The following is a 16,720-nucleotide window of genomic DNA, read 5'->3' as shown; positions in this document are numbered from 1 at the left end:
TGATTGGGTGTGAAGCAGTCACAGGACCAGGTAGACTCCTACCATTCAACTGCAAAAAAGTAGTCCACAATAACACTCCAAGGGCCATCATCTGGGTTATACAATCAACTATATGCTGAACTTGCTGGATATTTTTCTCTGACTGCTCCCTTTGTTAACCATTTTAAAATTCCTTATCTTGTGTGTATGTGTGCACGAACTGGTGTGTACCTGTGTACATGAGGCCAGTGGTTGAAGGCATGCATCTCTCGCTGAACTTGGAGCTTATCAATTCAGCTAAACTGGCTGGTCAGGCTCCAGGGGTCCTCTTGCTCCCACCTCCCCCGTGTGAGACTGCAGATGTGCACCACAATGACCAACTTCTTGCTTGTGTTCTGGAGTCCAAACTTAGTTACTACGGCTTACAGAGCAAGCTTGTTAGTGACAGAGACTTCTCTCCAGCTCCTAAGTTCTGTAAAGTGGCTCAAGTGCTATAGTGTAAGATCAGCACATATTGATAGAATAAAAAAAAATTTACCCCCATGACAAGCATCTTGCATGGTTTTCTAGATGTTTGTAAATAGCCTGAAATAACACTTGTCCTCTCAGAGAGAGAGCAGAGCAGAGGGAAATGACCAATCCTACAGCTCTAATTAGCAAAGAAAAATGTAAGGGTAACAATGATGTGAACTCTTGCAATGCCTTCTGACTAGCAAATCGCCAGTGTGGGGGTTCCACTCATTGTGGCTAAAAGCAAGGCTATGGAACTGCAGAATTAGAGTCATGTTTACAGCTTTCTCAGGGACAAGAATAACTGTAGTCAGAGGGCTGGGTTTTGTTTTATTGTTGCTGTAATTCCTTCTTCTTGACAAAACCAGAGTTCTCATTTATATCAGAAATAAAAATAAAACTGAATGTTAAAATACCCAAGTCCCTTAAAAAAATTCTAGCAATTTCCTGGGGCGGCAAGAAAAGAGGTGTATCCTCTGTGCCTGGCATGGTCTTCGTGGATCTGGCTTTGGCCTTAGAGTTCTGAGGTACATCATCAGGCATAAGGATGGGCGTTTGTACCTTATAGGAAGAATAGGTAAGAGTGTCCAGTGCAATGTGTTCTTTTCTTCCTTCAATCTTTGCATATAAGATGATATCGTTTTCATGAGAGTCTCCAGGGTCACAGATTCCTCCTGTACCAAACAAATGATGCACAGTGTTAGAAACAACTTGTATCCAAAACATTAAACATAGCATTGGAAATCAGAGAGAAAAATGGCAGTACTACATGTCACTTAATGATACCTTTACACAAAGACAGTGGGACTCAAGAAACTAATTAATGACGAGCCATGTTCCAGATCAAAGACTTGGCATGTAAGGACAACATTCCTCTTGGTTTGATGGAATGACTCAAATAACAGTGTGTCGAGCAGTGGCCATGACTCAACCCAGTTAAAAAGAAGTGCACTGTGTGTGTGTGTGTTGCACATGTACATATGTGCCATTTCATTGTGTGGGTATTCGTGCAGACGCTGTACTTGTATATGCAGGCCAGAAGACAACCTTCAGTGTTATTTTTGCTAACACAGGTTCTTTCATTGTCTTGGAACTCATCAAGCAGACAAAGCTGGCTGATTTGTAAGTCTCAGGAATCTGTTAGTCTCTCCCTCCACGGTGCTGGGATTACAACTTGAGCCGCCATGCCTGGGACTCACCATTTCCCCGGGCCCTATGAGACCCTGTTTATCATGGCCTTTAAGTAGCTGTAGTTTTTGCCCCTCATGCTTGGTTCTTCTATTTCATTCCACCTGTCTACAAGTCTGTTTTGTGCCAGTACCATACTGTTTATTATGGCTCTATAATATATCTTGAAATCTGGAATGGTAATCCCTCCAACATTGTTCTTCTTGCTTGGGATTATATTGGTTATATTGACTATGTGTGTGGGTTGGTTTTTTTGTTTGTTTGTTTTTTTGGTTTTTTTTGAGGTTACAACAATTTTAGGATTTTCCCACTATTTTTGTAAAAAATGCTCTGGGCTTTTTGATTGGGATAGCATTGAATCTATAAGTGGCTTTTGGTAGGATGGTTGTTTTTGTAGTATTAATTTTACCAATCCATGAGTATGGAGGTCTCTCCATTTTCTAGTGTCTTCCTCAACCACTTCACAGATTGAAATTTTCATTGTAGATGTCTTTCACCTCCATAGTAAAGTTTATTATAAAATTCTCATAGTCTTTGAGGCTACTGATAAATGTGAGTGCGTCCACAATCTTTTTCTCTATGTATTTGCTGCTGGTGTATAGAAAGGTGACTGATTTTATACGTTGACTTTGTACCTTGTCTCTTTGCTGAAATTATTAATTCTACAGTTTTTGGGTAGAAATCTGGGGGCCTGTATGTATCATATCGTCTGTAAACTGAGATATTTTGACTTCTCGTTTTTCCCTTTGTATTCTTTGAGTTTCCTTCTCTTGCCCTCCAGTTCCAGTTAGTGCCCTGAGCACTACACTGAGATGGAGTGGGGACACTGGACAGCCCTGCCCTACACCTGATTTTAATGGTGTCACTTCAAGATTTTCCTCCATTTAAGGTGATGTTGGATTTGGGCTTGTCATACAAAGCCTTTGTTATGTTGAGACATGTTTTCTCTAGTCCCATACTCTAGAACTTTTATCATTAAGTCTTGTTGGGTTTTGTCAAGGGCCTTTTCTGTATCCATTGAGATGATCAAGTAACTTTTGTCTTTAAGCCTATTTATATCAAAATGCCTGGGGATTCCCTGCATCAAAGACTTCTGAAATGGCGCTATGAAGATGCTTCAAGTCACACTGACAATACTTTAGAAGACATGCTTGCATTTTAAGCATGTACTTTTTACTTTTTACATTAATATCTGGTGCTGTACTTGATTAATGGCAGGCATATAGTAGAGTTTGCCCTCTATCACTACTTTGTGGTCACAAAATGTGATATAACATTAGAACTGAAAGGGAAGTGAGAGTCCCTGGTCATAGAATAGCCTCAGTAGGTGTCTGTCTTGTCACCACTGATCTATTCTTTCCCTGTTACATGTTATCAATAACTATGGCTAAGTAGAAGACCCCCCCACACCAGATTGCCATATATAACAGCACTAGCCACACAAGGATACACAACAGCACTAGCCACACAAGGATACACAACAGCACTAGCCACACAAGGATACACAACAGCACTAGCCACACAGGGGTACACAACAGCACTAGCCACACAGGGTACAGGCATGCAGAAGCATTTCTCAAGTGCAGCACACCAAGCTTTTCTGTCATCCTTACATTTCTAAGAAATCCCTTGGTTCTAAAATCCATATCACTGATGTTAACTTTATTTACAGGTAACTGTTCTTGCTGATAGTCTGTGGTACCAGTAAGGTATTCTTCAAAGTTTAGAATAAGATCACACTTTGGGAATTTATTGAAATCAATGAATAATGGTTGATACACCACTAAAAATTAAATAAGCCAAGAAGGTGTCCATTGTTTACAGATAATCTGGCTTGATTCAGTTAGGATAATAGAGGTCTGCAGTTTGGAAGAAACTGTCTAACAAGTGAAGCTAAGAAAGCTAGATGGAACCTAATTAGTATAACAAATTTTATAACTGAAGAACTGTTAGCCAAAAGGAAAGCTATAGAGAAACACATCAACAGTAGACAGGAATAGAAGGGTTATTGAATTCCAGTGCATGTCTTGGGTACTGTCTTGGCAGGAGGAGTGGAGGAGGGCATCCCATTGCCCACAGGTCTAGAACTGCTCCCAAGGTATGACAACATGAAATGTCTGATCCAGTGTTGTAATGCTGACGGTTCCTTCAGGCTCAGCCGCTGCATTTTCATAGCCTTAATGGGAATTGTGACTGGCCTATAGATCTTTGCAGTGTCTCCAAGATAGCACTTTTAGGGCCCTTAAATAAATTAGTTGAATCCAAAAATACCAACAGTTGACGATGGTCACCTCATTAAGGCAATATGCAAAGCGCATTCTGATAAACAAGCACTCTTATTTATGAAACACTGTTCTTTCATGTTCCTAAGAGCAATTATTTTCAAAAGCCTGACAAATGCCTTACTAGGCCCTCACGTTTGGCTTTAGAAGTGATTTATTAGATTCACACTGTGCAAATCCTCTCAAGCTGCCTAAGTTCATCGTATAAGCTATTTGACATGTTTGAGCAGCACTGGACGTTGGTTTGCTAACTTGAGAAGCCAGCGTCTGTGAGACAAGCGGCAGAGGACTGGGAGCTTCTTGCTGCTTGAGTACCTAGCTGATCCAGGGAAGAAGAGGGCCAGCACATGTCCCTGTTCTTCTGCTTTGTCCCTAGAGCAGCTCTGCGCAATTGGGATTCCAGTGAACTATATAATGGTGTTGTAGGAACTCTGTGTCCACAGTGGTTGAACAGTTTAAGGGAGTACACCATATATTGTAGCTCTAGACACTGAAGTTATACTTCAGCTACTAGTGAAGAAAGAAATCTGTCTAGTAACTAATTTTCTTCCCAAGGAAATATTGCTTTTCAGCAACATTGTAATGAAGTATTGAGGTTGCAAATGGTGCCAGATACTTCCTGAACGGGTTTTATCTTTAGTAGAGTATGAATAAGATTAATCATACCTACTTATAATTCAGTATATACCATGTTATGCAACAAAAATATTAAAGTATATGTTTCCATTTCATAACAATAGTTTTCAATAAGTATTAGATGCATTTATCACTCTGCTGATGGGACTGAGACTAGGAGAGGGTATATATAAGGCTCAGAATCAAGTCTGTGTCTGATGGCTTTCTGTTTGACCTCAACCCTGTATTGATGACCTCAACCCTGTAATGACATCACCCAGAGAAACTGTGGGATGGTTGTATTTCTAAGGCTTGAAAATTGGCATGCTGCACATGTAGTGCATTTTAAAATGAACATATAGTTACTATTTACTGATTATATGATTAGAGCTGAACTAGGGAAGGTAGATAGAGTGATAATGTAGACTTCTTTCCAACAGATGTTTATCACTCAGGGCCAACAACTTGTAGAGAAAATTCTGATTTTGACACTGGTATCATTTATTATAGCATTTTGTACAGTGTAATAAAACAGTTACTAAGTTTACTGTAAATGGCAGTGCCTGGAGGAAGAAAGATACAGATGAAAACAACATTTTCCAACATTTTCCTTCTTCCCATCAGACATTAAGTAATAGTTAGAAATTATCAAGAAGGAGCTAAAACATGAAAAGTCCCGTTGGGTAAAGTCAGGATAGCATATTTAAGGACGCAGGCCTGAACGGCTCACTCTCTGAACCTTCATTAACTGGTTCCCGGGATCTTCTTGGCTCTCTTAGAACAGTGAGTGAGCAGCAGCTGCACAGAGAAGACACATGGGGGATGCTCACACAGGACAGAGTGGCAAAGAAAGTCCAAGAGGAGCCATGACATGAAGATGATGACAGAGTTTATCTGAAATGTCCCTCTGAGGACAATCTGTCAGTCCTGTGAAATTCAGTGACAGCAACTCCTATAGGAAGACATGGAATCTTGCTTAGCTTACAAAGCTTTGATGCGTGGTGGAAAGGAGGACGCAGGAGGCAGCTTGTACAGCAATTAAAGTTCAGAAGGATTTCAATGAAAGCTGGCTGGCTGGCTGGCTGGTTTTAGAGTACTTAGCTACTGTTTTAAATAGCTTTATAGATACTTATTTGTGTGAAGAAAGTGGTTTTGCTGAATTTTACTATTTTCCTAGCACTAGGCTAGGCAGGGAAAGATACCTTGACCTCAGCTGGTCATTTAGTGAGAAAACAGAAACCAAACCAAACAACAACAAAACAAAAACCAAAACCCCAAGACACATACAGTAGTGTCCACTACCCCTAGTGTTTTCTTTACATTGTGTGTTACTTGAAGGCAAGCATGACATAGAATTACTAATATTCATCTGACACTTCACTTTTACAAGAGTTGGGTACTAAAATGTTTGCTTGTGTGTGTGCGTGAGTGCGTTTGTGCTTGAGTGTGTGTGTGTGTATGTATATATGTGTACACAGTATATGCATGCATATGTGCATGAGTGTGTGTGCGTACACATGTGTACATGCATGCATACATATGTGCATGAATGTGTGTGTGTTTTTGTATGTGTGCATGCACATACACACCCATGTTTCCATGCCATGAGCCCAGAAGTCAATGCTGGGCATCTCTGTCTGTTGCTCTTGACCTTAGCTTTTGAGACAGTGTCCCTGACTACACTGGGGTTTGCCTTTTAGCCAATCTGGCTGGTCAGAAAGCCCCAGGGATCCTTCGTCTCTGTGTCTGGGTTACAGGAGCTCTCTGATGCACTTGGCTTTTTACATGCATGCTGGGGGTCCAAACTCAAACCCTAAACTTTCAAGGCAAGTTGTTTATCCACGACAACACCTCCCCAGCCCATATTTCATTTATCATGGATTCTTCTCCTTAGGTCTTTACTATGCCTGACTTATAGTTTACTTATCAAACTTCATCATAGGCATATGCATATGGATAGAAGAAAACACAGCATATAGAAAAGTCACATTAGGACTCACGGTTTCCGGCATCTGCAGAGATTAAAGCATAAGGCGAGATTCCTCATAAGAAAGAATGATAATGAGCATTAAGTGCATTGTGCTGATATATCATAGTAGGAGTCCAGAGTAAAGAGATGGTGTGAACTAAAGTAGCCGAGAACAAGCTAACTGCTCAGTAGACATCTTCAGAGGAGCAGTGAACTGACAGCAAAAGGAATGGTCTTCTTTAGGATATTTTTGTCTTGGTCACTGAAGTTCAGCTCTAAACCACTGTACTAGATACTGGTCCTCAAAAATGTTTGCTGAATGTGAACAGATAGGTAAGGGAAATGATGTTTGAAATGAATTCTGAAACTTGAAGTTAACACAAATGCTAGTCATGAGAACTGATCTGAACCAAGGATTGAATACACTGTACACCAGCCTGAAAGGAAGTGTGATCTAGGGCCTCTCATTCCCGGAGCACCACACTGAGTGAGTGGGCCGTTACTTATGAACGCCTCCTTCTCACACTGCTTACATTCTCTTTAAAGCCCCCACATTTTGGAATCTTTTCTTTGGGTGCAGCTTTCTCCTCTCCAGGCCTGACTCACCTTACCCATCCCGATGTTCTCTATCCTGTCCTGTTTTATCTCATCCTAAAAATCAGCTTCTCTCAGTGCTGCTTCCTCCAGATCTTGACTCCATTGCTGTGTATCTCTGACCACTGGAAGCAGTGGCCCTGATCCCCAGGCATGTGCCTCTCTAGTTAATTCTGTATGCACATTGGTTTGCCTGCCATCCCCTGCCTTCTCAAGGCCACCCCTGGTCTCTCAGCCTTCATCCTGGCTGACTTTACCTTCCATGGTGTTTCCTACGCAGCAGACCCCCCTGTTATCCCACGGGAGCCCGTTCCTCCTCCATCTGCCTCCCTTCCCCTTCTCTTTATGCTCTTCTGCACTCTTTATTCCTTTTTCTTTCTATCTCCACAGGGGAAAGATTTTTTCCTAGGTTGCTGGCTATCAGCAGCTCTGGGGAAATTATTTCAACTTTCAAAATCCAGCCAAAGCCTCTTCTCTTTATTTACCAGTTCATCTTTATTACACTCATTCATCAAGGAACAGTATGCGAATGGTTTTCAAATGTGCTCTAAACTGTGAGCAGAACCTCTATTTTTATGTGGTATTCTAGAAATCCTGGCCTTAACATGTCTAAGGCCAAATCTTCTGCATACCTGCCTCTTTAAAAAACGTGCCATTGTAGGGAATGTACCAGTCCCCCAGGCACTGAGAAGAGAAACACGTATTGTTTTCATAACCACCGTCAGCTGTGCCCCAACTTCAGCTGATTCCTGTCCTGTCTGGTCCTCTCCTTCCTACCTCCACTTAGCACTGGCTCACTTTCCTGTCACCCTGAATAGCACATTAAACACTTAATAGAGTTGTCAGACAAAATACATTGCATGGTAAGGGAAGCATTTATCAAAATTTGCTAAAATCATTGTTTAAAATATTATTCATTATAAACTTTGTAACATTAATACAAATTTAACTAAGCCATGTATCATTCTGTTCTAATTTGTTGGGTGAAGTCTGACTCCACTGTCCTAACTCGTGTCTTGTCTTCTGGTTTCTGATTATTTCAGTTTCTTCTTCACACTCTTGATAGCATTATCTCACTAAAAACCAGGTAATATAACCCTACCAAGAATCCTTTCACATGACAGCAAGAGGAAGAGCTAACCTCTTTAGCCATCTTACATGTTTCCTCTAATCCTTTGGACAAATGAGCTAACTGCAAATATATCACACACTTTGATTTTTTTAAAGTCCTTTATTCAGAATGGTTACTCTGAAATTCTGGCCTTCAAGAAATGGTCCAGTCCCAGAGTGCTCATGAAACCTCACCCTTATCCTTCCCTGCTGCCACCCTTAGCCCTCTCTCCCTGTGTGTGCGTCCTCTGCACACAGTCAGATGTCACTTGTGGTCATGGGCTTCATCTGAGTCACCTCCAAAGCAGTAACGGCAGATGTGTGGTAGTAGCACAGACAGACAGATGAGCTGGGGAAGGTCATTTAAGAGCTTTTCTGGGTTAACTCACTCATCCAGCAACTGTACGGTTGGAGTAGCATTGCTCTGCACTGTCTCTGTGTCCTACCCCAGGCTCTATATTCAATATGTATGGCTTACTTTTTACTGAATGGAGTTCCTTTTATCGAGGAGAGTGTATTTATTTGTACTTAGCAAAATACATCTTCCCACATAGTCAATACTATTTTAATTCATTAGTTAATAATCATTTTTGTTACAGGAAGAATTAAAGGTGACTTAATATCCTATACAAGCTCTATATGAAGGAATTAACACAATGATGATTTAATCCTTTATAGATGCATGGAGATGGGATGATTTAACATTGAAATTCTAATTTCAAATAAATTTTATCAAGAAGGCAAAGCTGGAAAAACAAGCCAGAGAGGTTATTTCAACTTTATGTTTTGCTCATGCCCTCTAGGGGTCACTTTTAATGAGAGATGGTCTGACTATCACTTAACGAAGTCTGGATACTTAAATGCACAAACTATTTTAGAGTTAAGTACAGATGCCCTGAACTTAAGGATTCCATCCCTTTAGACCTATAACTCCCCGTGTTATATACTCGCAGCCATGATAGTCTTGAGATCCATCTCATGCAACCCTGAGCTGTACAACTGTCAAGAGGCTGCGCCAGGCATGTGAACAACATCTCTGAGTCATAGGCAGGGGACGCTGTCCTCATGGCCTGACTTCTTGGTGGCTAAGTTCCTGTCCCATTTCCAGATCCTGCCTGTGATTTTCCATTCCATAAGGAAAGCATGTGACAGGAATGATATCAGTGACAGAATATGTCACTGTGCTCATGTTGACTAGTGAGACAAATGTCAAGTCCCTAGTTTATCTATGGATAATTTTCCATCTTTATGTATTTGATTTAAGTTTGTATCATTTGTATATGTTTTATGACCACTTTATGTGCTTTTAAAACTTATTAGAAAGTAGAGATTATTATAAAACATGATAGGCTACTATAAACCATTTCCCCCCTCTGCTTCCCCTAACAGCAGTTGTGTAATAACAAGATATCCATGGAAACGAACAACTTACCTGGATGAGAGGTAAGGTGACAGACTATGGACAAAGGGGTCATCTTGCTTTGTGCTTCTTTCCTATTGTCTTATTTTTAAAATTACAACAATTCTTCCTTCCATTTCCTTCCTCCGAACCTTCCCACTTAACCCTCCCCACACTCCTTCAAATTCATCACCTTTCCCCCTAATTGTTATTACATGCAACATTGCCACAATGACCAAGGAAGAGAGGTAAGAGGAAGACATTGTGGCAGTTTGTCTTTGGGCTTAGCATGGCATGTCAAGAATGGCCTTTCTATACAGGATGGCATCAACAAGGCTTGCCTGAGGCAGGATGAGTCCCACAGGTCTTTGCCTCTGACTTCAGTAATTTTCATTTTATGTGGTAAATAATAAGCAATATTATTTACACAGGGAAAGGCAGTGGCTTGTACCTACCCATAACGAAGTAGAACCTCAGGTTGCCATAACCAGTTGTATCCATGTAGGGGGTGCAAATCTTCCTCTCTCCATCTCTGAGGAACACCAGTGACAGTCCCGATTCTACCGTTCCACATTCTGTACCAACTACTGCTCCCAAGATATCCCATCTACAAAAAAGGGAAGGATCTAAGAGTTAGAATACCAACTCCAACCTTGTATAGAGTAGTATGTTATTTAGTGATGGATAATTCTGAAGTAAAGATGTGATTCCACAGACTTCGGGCAATGAATAGACCTTAAACGCGCTGCTCGGTCACACTTCTTCTGCTATCAGCTTTAGGAAATGAGTATTTGTTTTTGTCTCTTCTGTGTCGAGAGCCACATTCGGGAACAAGAAAGTATTTATTCTTTTTTAATGGTCTGGGAATGTCATACAAGGGTATAGTGCATACTGAGCAAATTCACTCTCTTCTTTCTGTTCCAATTAATCCCCCTACCCCACATATAAAATGTTTATTCTTAAAAGTACTGATAGTGGAGTTGAAGAGTCAAATTAACACAAGTGAACCAGGGAGGTCAGTATTATAATTGCTTTTATGGTGGCTTTATATTAAGGATGTAGTATATGTGTAATTATCATATATGTGTATCATAATGAAAAGCTGTAAGAGCTAGGAAGAGTAGAACAAATTTTCATAAACAAGCTGATATTTAAGCTGGATCTTGCCAGGCAGGTACTTGGATATATAGAGAGAATTAAAACATCTCACTTCTATTTACTGCCAGCTCACATTCTAGATCCTTTTCTAGGGACTTTGCGCACTAACCTAATTTCAACCCCACAGAAACTCTGTAAGACAGTAAGCACATCTTGATTCTAATTGGAAACTGAGATACACAGATGTTAAGGATGGCCAACAAAGGACACACACTATATTCAAAACCATGTAGCTGGACTCTAAAGCTTGTCTCTTCCTTTAGTAATATATTGGATTTGGGATTGATAAATCATATAGGAATAGGCTGAGAACTGGGTATAGCCCTAGCACAGTCACAGCACAGATGTCACTAGATCTTCATAAGAGTGTGTGCTGGAGAAGAGTAGAAAATACATTTGAGTGATGCATTGGAAGACACGGTTCAGAAAAAGGAGTCTAGATCCTAGTCCATAGACACAAAGGGTAATTTTTTTCAAATATGAAAATGTGATTATGTCTCTGTTTTGCTTAAGCACATTCAGGGGCTCCCCACTGCTGTCTGGACAAATTGTAAACTCCTACCCTAATTGGTCTGACCCAAGAACCCATTTCAGGTCGCACCTCTGTGCAAGTTCCATGTCTCTCTCTTGTACCAAACACCCTGGCTATATATTAAGAATTTAAAGTCTCTATAATAACCTCTAGAAGGCCTCCACGCATTTACCACTGTCTCCTAAACAAACCCAAAGTCATTCTCTAACATGCCCTCTACAGAGCATTTCCTAGACTCCCTCATTCTGCCTGGATACTTTCCCTGAGACAGTATCACCACATCTCATATTATCTTTTGTGATACCATTTCCTAAATATATATTTTGATTATTTCTTTATATGCTTTTCTTCATACCTGGCATACCAACTCCTAAGGAAGTTGCCTTATTTTTATGTTTTCATATCTTTATCAGGGTCTAATACCTAGCAGGAGCCTGATAATGATGGATATATTAAAGAATTCAATACCAAAAGAATGTTTGAAGCATAACTCGATGCGTTGCCTGGACTATCATTAGTTTCTTCTGCCTTTGATAGTCTTGTCTTTGCCTCATCATGTGAGAATCTTTTCTCTCTTCCCTCTCCTAGCCCTGGCCTCTCTCATCCTTCAGATTAGAGATCTGTTCATTCATAAATTCCCCATGTCTAATCTTAATCCGTGGTACCACAATGACTTTGATTTTGGGGCTACTTCAAGCTCTTTTAAATTTGGAGACTGATGGTCCAGTTTTTTTGTTTTTTTTTTTTGCCAAAAGATTATCACTAAACCATCTGCCCACATATACCCAGCCGTGTACACCCCTGGCCATCAGCTTCTCCGTCAACCTTGGCTCTGGGTGAGAGCTTTATGTTCATGTCATCAAGATTCACAGGCTTAAACGAGTGGGATGATACAGCATTTGCGCTTCTCTGCTCCCAAATGACTCTCCCTTGACCTTCTCCTTTCAAGTTTGTCTGAGGAACTCTTTAAGCAGAAAATTTAAAATATACTTTTGGCTCTAATAGAAGCCAAGAGACCCTTTAGGAGAATGACCAAAAACCTGTCGTAGACTTCTAGGCCACCTTTCTGGCTATTACTAGAGATGCTGCATGGAAGGGCCAGTGTTAAATGTTTATATACACATGGGCAGAACTCCACTAGCAGCTCCTCTTTACTGATGCCTATGAGAGATGGGGGATCCAGTCCTATACAGACTATATTGTATTAGTACATTGGCTTTTCCTCGTTTGCATCTGCAATGCTATAACCTTTGTGTTCCTTACAATAATTAAAAAAGCAGCAAAATACTCTATGTTCTGGGCTCTCACAAGCTTTCAGCTGAGAAAATGCGTGAGGATATATATATGTATATATATATATATATATATACACACATATATATATATACTTATATATACACACATGCATATATACATATATATTCTTGTATGTGTATGTCTGTTTATGTGTAAGTAGAATTATTGGGTAATACTTCACTAATCTTCACACTTACAAAGTTATGTGCCATTAGGAGGATGTAAAATTCCTGTTTCTACATAAGCTTGTCCCATCATCTGATTTTGTCAGCTTTTAAACTTGGGCCTGGCAGCTGGGAAGATGTTTTCTCACCTTTGCATCCCCATTACTACTAATGTCAGAGACATCATTCATGCTTAGTCAGGCCAGCTCCCTTACTGTTCTCAGGGTTGCTTCTCACTCTTGTCTATTGCCCATTAGCATCTCAGTCTTGCCTCACTTCCTTGTGAGCAGAAATCTATATTTTTCCTGGATACTAATTTTTCTTGGGTATATATATTTTTTTTATTTATGTCTTAGGTGTATTAAAATTTTAATAAATGGGTCTGGGAAGAACGTAATTGCCATGCACGCAGGTGAAGCAGAATGCAGATGCACGTGGTCCCAGTGCCCACATAAAAACTGGGCAGGTGTGGAAGCCAACCCATAATTCTAGTGCTTGGGAGGGGAGGGAGGAGCTCCCGGGGCAAGCTGGCCAGAGGGACCTGCTACCTTGAGGTCTCTGGGTTCACTAAGAAACTCTGACCCAGTAAAATAGTAGAAAGCAATCTGGCTTCCACACACCATGTATACACATGCGCACATGTTTCATACACATGACCCCACACATGAGCATGCACGTACATCACACATATGCTCGTGAAAAAGTTTTAACAGTAGAAGTAATCTTTTATTTCAGTTTGCATCATTCATTCTATTTTTTTTATATTTTCACAAGTTTGTTTATTTATGTATTCATTTGTTTATTCTGAGTATTTCCTTTAGACCCACATGGCCCCTCAAGCTGACGATATATATGGGAAAGGCCTTGGACTACCTTGGTGCTGGGGTTACAGGTGAGAAGCGCCATACCAGGTCCCTGTGGTGCTGGGACTGAGCCCAGGCTTCTAGGTTTTCTGGGCAAGCACTCTACCAACTAACTGAGCTGTGTATTCAGCCCAGTTCCCTTATTTTTTTTTTCACTTTTTAAAATTAGGTATTTTCTTTATATACATTTCAAATTTCAAATGCTATCCCGAAAGTTCCCTATACCATCCCCCTGCCATGCTCCCCTACCCACCCACTCTCACTTCTTGGACCTGGTGTTCCCCTGTACTGAGGCATATGAAGTTTGCAAGACCAATGGGCATCTCTTTCCACTGATGGCAGACCAGGCCATCCTCTGCTACATATGCAGCTAGAGACACGAGCTCTGGGGTACTGGTTAGTTCATATTGTTGTTCCACCTATAGGGTTGCAGATCTCTTTAGCTCCTTGGGTACTTTCTCTAGCTCCTCCATTGGGGGCCCTGTGATCCATCCACTAGCTGACTGTGAGCATCCACTTCTGTATTTGCCAGGCATGAATCCTTGCCCCAAGGTTACAGAGATATTCCCTTGCACTTTTTGTTTAAAGTTTAAAATTTAATTTTCACATTTACATAAATGTAATTTATTTGAAATTCATTTGAAGGTGAGGAATAAAGCTGAGATCCAACTTTCTTTTCATAGATAGATAACAAGCGTTCCAGCACCATTAACAATTCTGTCCCAAAATGACTAAAATGACACTTAGTCATATAATGCTCCCTCTACGTCTCTCTCTCTCTCTCTCACTCAAACTAAAGTATACTATAATTATGTTATTATACATTAATTGTATATAATTCCAGATTGTATAAAACATTAATTATTTAGATATATGTTATACAATAAAACATACAAATTATATATAACACTGTAATAATTAGTCAACATAAAATAATATATCAATATATAATATATTAAAATACATATTATTAAAAGTAGGCAATTTTGTAAACCAGAAGGCAAAAATTTACTAGTTATTGAATATTAATGGCTCTCTTAAGGTATAGCATGTTGCCTTCTAGAAAATTATAATGGTTATCAATCATAATTCCTCCCATCGGTTTTGAGATGTTAAAAACCATATATTTTTTAAAATTAATTAATTTTTATTAGGTATTTTCTTCATTCACATTTCCAATGCTATCCCAAAAGTCCCCCATACCCTCCCCGCACTCCCCTACCCACCCACTCCCACTTCTTGGCCCCGACGTTCACCTGTACTGAGGCATATAAAGTTTGCAAGACCAATGGTACTCTCTTTCCACTGATGGCCGACTAGGCCATCTTCTGCTACATATGCAGCTAGAGACACGAGCTCTGGGGAGTGCTGGTTAGTTCATAATGTTGTTCCACCTATAGGATTGCAGATCCCTTTAGTTCCTTGGGTACTTTCTCTAGCTCCTCCATTGGAGGCCCTGTGATCCATCCAATAGCTGACTGTGAGCATCCTCTTCTGTGTTTGCTAGGCCCCGGCATAGTCTCACAAGAGACAGCTATATCTGGGTCCTTTCAGCAAAATCTTGCTAGTGTATGCAATGGTGTCAGCGTTTAAAGGCTGATTATGGGATGGATCCCCGGGTATGGCAGTCTCTAGATGGTCCATCCTTTCGTCTCAGCTCCAAACTTTGTCTCTGTAACTCCTTCCATGGGTGTTTTGTTCCCAATTCTAAGAAGGTGCACAGTGTCCACACTTTGGTCTTCATTCTTCTTGAGTTTCATGCGTTTTGCAGATTCTTTCCTAGGGTTTCTATCTCCAGCGTTGCCTCACTTTGCGTTTTCTTTATTGTATCTACTTCCCTTTTTAGATCTAGTATGGTTTTGTTCATTTCCATCACCTGTTTGGATGTGTTTTCCTGTTTTTCTTTAAGGACTTCTACTTCTTTGGTTGTGTTTTCCTGTTTTTCTTTAAGGACTTGTAACTCTTTAGCAGTGTTCTCCTTTATTTCTTTAACTGAGTTATTAAAGTCCTTCTTGATGTCCTCTACCATCAATCATCATGAGATATGCTTTTAAATCCGGGTCTAGCGTTTCGGGTGTGTTGGGGTGTCCAGGACTGGGTGAGGTGGGAGTGCTGCATTCTGATGATGGTGAGTGGTCTTGGTTTCTGTTAGTAAGATTCTTATGTTTGCCTTTCGCCATCTGGTAATCTCTGGAGTTAGTTGTTATAGTTGTCTCTGGTTAGAGCTTGTTCCTTAGGTGATTATGTTAGCCTCTATCAGCAGACCTGGGAGACTAGCTCTCTCCTGAGTTTCAGTGGTCAGAGCACTCTCTGCAGGCAAGCTCTCCTCTTGCAGGGAAGCTGCACAGATATCTGGCGTTTGGACCTGCCTCCTGGCAGAAGATGAAGGCCTGAAACAGGGCCTGTCTCAGAAGATGTTAGTTTCTGTAGTCCTCACTCTCACCTGTGCAGACTAGTCTCAGAGGGATCCGGGAAGCAAGATGGCTCCCCCAGGTGCTCCGAAAAAGCCCTCCCAGGTGGGGCGAACACCTCTCCTCTGGCAGGGAAGGTGCCTGGGTGTCTGGAGCCCTAAAAGGGGTCTGCCTCAGAAACTGTCCTCTAGGGACCTTGGGGGTGTCCACCAACTCAGCGCCCAAGGTGACCAGGTGCTGGTGCCTACTGGAAGGGATTTGTGACCCTGGTCAGGCTGGGTTTTCTGCTTCCCTAATGCTGTCTCAGGTCCTGCACGATTGGAATGGAACAGAAGTTGTGTTTCACTCACTGATGGTCCTAAGATCGCGTGGAGAGTCCTCTAGGGACCTTGGAGGTGTCTGCCGACTCTGCGTCCAAGGTGACCTGGTGCTGGCACTGACCGGAAGGGATCTGAAAACCATATCTAAGTAACGTATTTAAGTTCCACCCTCATCTCTCCACAGAGGAACACCAGTTTCATTAAATTCTATAAGGGAAACAAATTGCTGGAACTCTGTAGACGTCAATCACATGACAGCCATCTCAGATACAATGTGGAAGCATCCTAGTGAAAAAGAACGTGTGCTACCTTTACCCCATTCACGGCATT

General features: G+C 40.9%; 1 protein-coding gene across 3 annotated transcripts in view; it reads right to left on the bottom strand.

Moving 5' to 3' along the window:
• The window catches only part of Reln (reelin), a 444,727-nt gene that overhangs the window by 163,138 nt on the left and 264,869 nt on the right, over window positions 1-16,720 (bottom strand). For all 3 annotated transcript variants that reach the window (XM_021163945.3, XM_085836457.1, XM_085836458.1), the window contains exons 12-13: window positions 10,102-10,253; window positions 1,051-1,163 (exon numbers count right to left, since the gene is read on the bottom strand). In XM_021163945.3, the coding sequence (XP_021019604.1) occupies window positions 1,051-1,163; window positions 10,102-10,253 (265 nt within the window). The remainder of the gene's footprint in view (window positions 1-1,050; window positions 1,164-10,101; window positions 10,254-16,720) is intronic.

The sequence above is a fragment of the Mus caroli genome, unplaced genomic scaffold (genome assembly GCF_978045245.1).
Source record: "Mus caroli unplaced genomic scaffold, Mus_caroli_1 scaffold_4, whole genome shotgun sequence".
In the NCBI taxonomy this organism is placed as follows: domain Eukaryota; kingdom Metazoa; phylum Chordata; class Mammalia; order Rodentia; family Muridae; genus Mus; species Mus caroli.
This window is presented reverse-complemented; position numbering and strand designations above follow the sequence as displayed.